Source organism: Etheostoma cragini, chromosome 11, assembly GCF_013103735.1.
Source record: "Etheostoma cragini isolate CJK2018 chromosome 11, CSU_Ecrag_1.0, whole genome shotgun sequence".
In the NCBI taxonomy this organism is placed as follows: domain Eukaryota; kingdom Metazoa; phylum Chordata; class Actinopteri; order Perciformes; family Percidae; genus Etheostoma; species Etheostoma cragini.
In genome coordinates this window covers 19,093,102-19,101,163 of record NC_048417.1, presented here as the reverse complement: position 1 = coordinate 19,101,163, position 8,062 = coordinate 19,093,102, and the positions used below count along the sequence as shown (strand labels likewise).

General features: G+C 39.7%; 1 protein-coding gene across 1 annotated transcript; it reads left to right on the top strand.

Moving 5' to 3' along the window:
• Positions 1-1,214: 1,214 nt before the first annotated feature.
• On the top strand, positions 1,215-7,714 carry stx19 (syntaxin 19). The gene is made up of 5 exons (XM_034885750.1): positions 1,215-1,413; positions 4,059-4,354; positions 4,642-4,878; positions 5,533-5,745; positions 6,748-7,714. The coding sequence occupies exons 2-5, from the start codon at positions 4,139-4,141 to the stop codon at positions 6,982-6,984; spliced, it is 903 nt and encodes a 300-aa protein (XP_034741641.1). The 5' UTR covers positions 1,215-1,413; positions 4,059-4,138; the 3' UTR covers positions 6,985-7,714.
• The last annotated feature ends 348 nt before the right edge of the window (positions 7,715-8,062 follow it).

The window sequence follows — 8,062 nt, the reverse complement described above, 5'->3', positions numbered from 1 at the left end:
ACAATTAAGAAAAGTTGAGATGTGATTCTCTGTCTCTAAGGTCTCAGGAGGTTGGGAGAGAGAGTCGTTGTAAAGAATCAAGTATAAAATGATACAGATGACTGATCATCTCCATGAAACAGGTCCACACACAGTACACTTAGCTTGTTCCTGTGATGCTGAAGGTGAATTCTGACACTCTGAAAACCGGTTTTGCTTTGTTGTCATAATATATTGCCATAGGGGATAGATGACTCACAGTTAACACAAGGCTGCAGCATTATTGCAGACATAGAGTAACATCTGGCACAACGCAGATAAAACTTTAGCATTAGCATAGTCATCAAATGGTCAATGTGCTTTTTGTTTCTCACTGAAGCAACGCACTACCACCCACTGGAAAGTATGTGTTGCTTGTGACATTGTTGTTTGAGAAAACCTCATCATTCCAGTTTTTGGGTGATTTCAAAACTTTACTTGATGGGTTTAAGGGTTCTCTTTGGTTTGGGAAAAAAAGGAACCGTGAATCTAGGATGAACTCAAAAAAACACACATACATACTTAATACCCTCCCATGCATCACACTGTCCACCACACTAACAACAAGACTGCTACATTTTGAAGTTGCAAAGAAATTCTGCAACCAATCTCAAAAGTTTCCAGTGACAAAGACTGAACTCATGCCCCTACCAAACTCTTTTCATCCTCAAAATTTGTCTCCCCTCTCTCCCTCTGATGGCATACTTCAAACAGCTTTTTCACAGTGTGTTACGCTGTATAGCATAGAGTGACTGCGTCCCTTCCCATGTTGAAAAGGCGCCTGGGTTTTAGAGAGCTTGTCAGTAGAAATCTGTCAAAAGTACTCAGCGGAGTTACTGGGGCCTGAGGAGTACAATACCCCCAGACCAAGAGGGCTTACCTTGTGCACCTAGACACTTCACATAGAAGTTAACTTTGCGGATCAGAAACTAAATGCAAACTGCAATCCAAATGGTTTGACCTGAACAATGCACACATGCACTTCTATTTGCTCTGATTTACATGTTCAGGAATAAGCCTGAGGGTAGGGTTTATGAGCTCCCTGTGTCTCCACGCTGTCTCTTTCCCTCCTCATTTACTTAATCATGTCGCCTCTCATTTCTTTAGATAAGCAAACGGGCCTCCAGTCTACTCCTTTCCTATTGGCCTGTCTTCAAAAGGAGGGGAGGTGCTTGAATCTGACTCAACCAGATTTCTTCAAAACTTTCCCTGTTTGTTAGTGGCACGACTTCTAGAGAGTATTCAAATCTGTAACTCACAGCTAATGAGTGTAAGGAGATCTGAAGACAACATGATGCTATCAAAGACTGTTTGAGCTTGTTTGGGATTACATTACTGGTCACCTCTGAATGGGAATACTCAAAAGACAGCTAGTGATGGAATACTAACAGTAAGGTAAAATCTTAATTTTCTACTGAATGATTGCTACAGCCTCAGACTGTAAACGTGTGTAAAAGTATGCCTTGCTTCGAGATTGAAGAGCATGTGGAACAATCTACAACTTTTGAAATATTTTAGTTATTTATAGTTACAGACAGTTGCTTGACCTGTGATAATAAAAAAACCATTTGGGGACTGTACTGTTCCACCTGCAAGGCAATAAGAGAAAGTCATCATTACATTTCCTTCAGAAACACAGACAAAGGAGCAGATGGTTATAAGAAAGAAAATATTGGCTTGTTTTAGAGAACAAAACATTCAATCACAGAGAGGGAGAAAGGTTAGACTCCTTCGCAAGCCCTGCTCCACTTCTTCCAGGTTTCTAGGCTAAACACATGAGAATGTGCTCCCAAATCCTTTAAGCAATTTTTTTAATCGGCTCTTCTGGGTCGAGCAGGTACGCAGGTACGGTGGGGGGGGGGGGGGGGGGGGGGGGGGGGGGGGGGGGGGGGGGGGGGTGAGAGAGAGTTTCAGCCGAGAAAATAAAGGATACTTCTACATTCTTTGAGCTCTGAGAAGTTTGTAAGACTAACACTCTTTCTCCCCCCACCACCACACACACACACACACACAAACACACACAAACACACACACAGGGTCTTTCCTGTTTGAAATCTGTCCAGAAATGGGATAGACTGTGTTTCGAAATGCTCCATTTCCCAGCAGCCAAACTTGGTCCCCCCACACAATCATGTGCTTCCAGCAGATTATGTTAACGGCCTGAAACCCAAATCCTTGTGTTGCTAAATCAGTTTCAAATTTTTGGTATCCTAATTTGAATGTTAAGTTTTTTTTTTGTTGAATTGCATGTCACTTGTCAAAGGCATTCAGGATATCAGATTCTGTTTCTCGTGGTTTTAATCCAAAGCATCCACTTGTTTACTTCTGCTTTGGCAGACATCAGCCGGCTGGAGGTACAGACTTGAAAAGGAAACGTGTTCAATGTTTAGCAGTTGCTGTGAAGATATCCTTTTCAGTAAAAACAGTCAGATTTAAGATATTGTGCCTGTGCTTGTATTAGGTCGTTTTGGTTAATGTGTTTAAGGTAACTTTTCCTTGACTTGTCAATATTTGGAATGTGCCACATTTCCGTCTCTTGTTTTTGCTGAGTGTGTTGTAGAACACAAACAACCCACTCCTCTCTCATGGGAAAAGGAGCTCGAGTCAATTTGACTGATGACGCAGAGAAACTTTCTGCTCATGTTGGTTTTTTTATACAGTTAAAAATACATCTTGGTGTTCAGCAGAGTGCAGATATGGCTCATCAGTAACACTGAGGAGGGATGAATTTATGATGATGTGAACACACAGGCTTTGACTTCCACTGGAAACAGCAGGGTACACAGCTAGCTGCAGGTGCATGTGCTTGAACTCATCGGTGGAAGACATATTTGTTTATTTTACTTACGTAGCAATGCCACTCTGGTAAGTAAAAGTAAAAAAAAGTAAGTAGTATCAGCAAAGTGTACTTAAAGTTTTACAAGTAAAAGTACTTGTTGGGCATAACGGTCTCTTTCAGAGTGTTGTATCAAGTTATTTAAATATTATTTCTAAGGTAGCATGCACAAGCAGTATTTGAATGTTACAGCTAGTGGATCTGATGCTCATTTTAAATACTCTAAATACTGTTGGGTAGTTTATATGGTAACTAATATATAACTTGATCTTTTGTTATGTTTGTAGAATCTTAATCTGGCAAGTGACTAGTAACACCAGCTGTCAAATAATGTAAGTGTAATGATGTAAAATGTACAGTATTTCCTTCTTAATTGCTGTGAACTATAAAATGACTAAAATAATGTCACTGAAATGGAAAAACTAAAGTAAAGTACATGTACCTCACATTATACGTGCAGTATGCATTGCATTAAATATGGTTAATGTATTTATAAAGTCACTGAGTACATTGACTATCCTTTTAAACGTCATTGCCATTGTTTACAAGTTAATAATAATGCAATCCACAACTTTCTCTGCTCAGTTTGGCATCACTTAATGTATTTTTATCCAATACTTAATGTTAATATTTTCTATGGTCCCTGCTGTGTTCTAAATGTTGTAATCTTCTGCAACAACCCATTTTGCAGACATAAATAATTAAGTTTAATGTTATTTATTTTTCAGCAAAAAATCACTGCAGACCCCTTACATGCTGCTCAAACTGTTCAACGTCCTACCCTCGACACTGCTCGTCAAAACCAGCCTTCTTTCCCCAAGCAGTCACTCTGTTAAAAGCTTGTAAACAGCCCCCACCCTAACACTGAACAAAGTCAATCAACACTGTTCTGCTCATTTAACTCGTCAATATTTCAATCTTATAATTACAAAAACTTGTATTTATATATTACCCTTGCACTCAACTGCCTTGCACTCCATACATATCTAAATCTTAAATCTCACACTGCACTGGTGTTGCCTATTGTACGTTTCTTGTAAATTTGTAAATTCTATTGTATTGTTATACTGGAACAGTATTTGTTATATTTCTTACTGTCCGCTCTGTTTTAATTCTTTATTTGTTAAGAGAGTGTGGTACTCTGAGACCATAGATTAACCAAAGTCAAATTTCTTGTTTGTCTACGTGACTCTGGCCAATAAAGCTGATTCTGACTCTGTCAGCGGTGCATTCCATAGTAACATTGTGTCCTGAGGAGTGGCCTTTGGTGAGAGCACTTTCACAATGAGAGACCGCTTGGAGGAGCTGCAGCAGATGGCTCAAGACTTTTCTGAGGCAACAAGTGAGAGTGGCAACCCTTTCTCAGCTGTGGTTGGCAATGATGACTCTGTGGCAGTCACAGCGCCACAGGCCGTGGTGTTTGAGGAAGAACCTATCATTGAGACTTTCCTTACTGAGGCTCAGCAAATCCGAGATGATATCACACTGCTGGAAGTAGAGGTATGTTTTTGTTTTTTGGAGGGATATTTGTTATTAATTCTTGCATTGCATTAACCTGCTTTTGCATTGCTACTGTTGTTCATTTTTATGATTTGTTGCTTAACTTTTTTGGACAACGTTTTTTGCCCATAATTTTCTTTTTCTTGTACACCTTCCTTTTTTAAATCATGTTCATCCTCATAAAACTTGACAGAATAGTAAATTAAGACTGAATGATGATTGTGGGCAAAGTTGTAGTCAGAAGTGGTACTGACCACAACATTCTGTCAATTCTCCACCACAAACAGGTTCTCAAGTTTGGCCAGCAGCAAAAGACCCTGGTGGCAACCATGCGTCATTTTAGTGTGATGAAGAAAGAGAGCAGTGTAACCCGGGACATCAAGCTCAAGGCCGAGAGCCTCCATCAGCGCTTAGATGCCCTTTCAAAACAGGTCCAAAGGACTGAGGACCAGCAAGGACCTACGGCTGTCACTACAAGAATACAACACTCCCAGCATGCAGCACTGTACCGCAAATTCCAGCAGGTTGGGAAGACGATCCTACCACTCAGCTATAGAAACTTTTTATCATATTAGATTGTTGGGCTTCGGCCACTGGTTAAGGTTTCGGCCGAATCCGAAACCAAGTACCGAATCCTACTCCCATCCTCAGTCCATTAACACAGTAAACACATTAATGTCTTTCCTTTGCCGTACCTGAAGTTGGGCCATTGTTTGGCAAACCAGAAACTCGTCAAAAAGCCCAAAATTCAGTTGAATCCGAGGCCAAATCCTGGATTGGATGCATCCCTGATTTATATAACACTTTTTTTCTTACTTGGATCCTTGAATTCACAGGAGGTGATGTTTTTTACATTTATTCATTTTTAAAAATTACCATAAAGCCAATTTTAGCTTAAGTTATCTCCACATCAATTATGCAATGACAAATTGTTGTGAGACATATTCATCAAGTCATTGTATATTTATAATTTTCTATAACGTAGTGGGAAACAGGTTGGTAAGGCAGAAAAAGAGTAAGTAAAGTAAAGTAAAAATATATTCATCATTAGAAAACTGAATTTTGATGAGTGACACTACAGCAGTGCTGGAACCAGCAAGGTTGAATTACATTTTTTCAATTTTCATTCTCCCTTCCCCTCTTGTTTTAATCCCCGTTTTTGCTATATTTATGTCCAGGTGATGCTGCAGTATAATGAAGGTCTGCTGACCAAGCAGGATCGCTGTAAGCACTTCATTATCCGACAGCTGGAGGTATCGGGAAGGGATGTGACGGAGGAGGAGGTGAATGAGATGGTTGCCACAGGACAATGGGAGGTCTTCAATGAAAACCTGTTGAATGACGCCAAAATCACCCGGGCACAACTATCTGAGATTGAACAGCGACATAGGGTGAGGATAGTTAACAACTCACCAAACCCAAGGGTCAGGTCATGGAAGCTTTAATGTATCCAAGAAGGCTCAAACCACATACGGTCCTCACTGTTAAACAGCCATATACTGTGGGTAGAATGTACCAGCAGTTTATTGCGACCCATACTCACGTTTAGTAAAGAGGAAGTCAGTATAATGACCACCAAAGTCTCTATAGGAAGGAAAGGGTCAAAGAAACACATGATTTTTATCCAGGAGACTGTTTTTCGTGTCCTGTGTGAAACCATTTGTCAGTGTTAAACCATTTAATTCTGTTAAATAGAACAGTCATGTATGTTATTTTAGAATGAGGATGTGACGACTTTCCGTGCCACAAGTCAGCAAAGATGCCTCTTCAAGCTGAAAGAAAAACAATTAAACGTTGTTTGGTTAATGCACACCTTTTTATCATAAAACTGTGGCGCGTCACTAAAACTATTCATTATCTTTGTAAATTGAACTCATTACATTGGGAGTCATCATATTGAGTTGTCTTATTAGTATGAATGCTATCAGTCCTAAGCATGAGAATCTTTGCCATTACTAACTGTCTAGCGCACATGACAGAAACGGGCCATTACAGCATGCCTCACACATTACCATATCTAACTGACACAAATGGGTGAAAGAAAGAAAATAAATGGAATTGGAAATTGGAAGTGAATCAGTAATAGGGTCTAACTGAAGAAGACAAGCTATTAATACTGATGTCTTGGCTCAATTTATGTTGAATTAAATTAACTCTGTTGGAGGACAGATGATCTATAATTCGGCAACCATTTTAGAATACAAGATATCGATGTGAACCAGCGCATCCAAGTATAAAATTACAATGCTTGTCTATTTTCAGAACTCAGGCCATGTTGCATAAAGAGCTGGACCAGTTCCCTCATTGCATGTTAAGTCTTCTACAACCTCCAGGCTCTGACTATTGTTCCCCATATCTACAGTTTTAATCCCAGTATCCTTCTTTGCCAACAGGAGCTGTTGAGTTTAGAGAACAATATGAATGAGCTGAAGGACCTGTTCATGGACATTTTTATGCTGGTGGAGGAACAAGGGGCCCACGTTGAACACATCCAGACCAATGTGGAGGGGACGCAGGATTATGTGGCTGCATGTAATGAGAAGTTCAAGATGGCCGCCAGATACAAGAAGAAGAATCCACTTCGCCAGCTGTGCTGCTGCTGCTGCCCTCCCTGGAAATGCTGCTTATAAAACGTGCACTGTTGCCTCAACAGTCATTCGGAATGATTTTTTTTCTCCAAAAGCCTCACTTACCTTTTGGGATTTAACAACGTTGGATTTGAGTACCTTTAAAGTGAAGGTCATGGCACTGTTTTTGCTTTTGAGCAGAGCAACGGTGAAGACAAAGTCAGCGAAGCATAGAAAACAATTAGGGGGAAAAGCCTGGATTGGTATTTGAGATACTGGTTTCTTTCAAGATGTGAGGTGACTTCTATTGGAAGAGACAGTTCAGTGAGCGATACTCACCAACACTGCTGCTTATTGGACACCTTCACTGAAATCTGACAGAGGTCACAAACAAGGGGCTACCACTGCCTCTGCTACTGCTTGATCTACAAGACTGAGTTTTTTCCCCCCAGCAGAGCCTCTCATTTTTATTCTGCCACAGGAGCTCTAGTTAAGGACCATTTATTTTTTATACAGTATGTGCACTTTGCGACTCTTATCTATATACATGCTTTTCTTTTCAGAACAAACTGAAATTGTAACATAGTTGAGAAAGCTTCACTTTCTGAGAGATATTACTCCATTGTGTATTCATTTCATTCTTGGTCTACATGCCTTTGAAAAAAGAACTTGTTTTACAATTTGTCACCTATCTCATTTGCATTTCAAAGTATGACCATTTTCAGTGAAAGAAATATTATTCCTTTATTCTGTTTTACAGAGGCAGGGATTCAAGTAAAACTTTGAATAACGAGCCTTAATTAAAATATTTCCACCATGGTGAAAAAACTGCGGATAATCATTGAAGTCATTAGTTTCAAAAATAAGATTCAAAGTCCTACATTTCAGGAAATATTTCATTTATCTTTATGTTTTGTATTTTGGAGTGGACTTTCAGTTTATGAAAATGTTGGAACTGTTGCATTGTTAAGAACGGATGGCATCAGTGTATCATTATTAAAGCAATTATGTCACACAAAAAGAGAGCAGTTACTCTTAACCGGGCTGAAAGCTCAAGCCTGTCGGAGAACCAGCAATATTGACTAAAACACAGGACACATGTGCTGTTTGACGGACTCACACCTGTTGACATGTAATCATC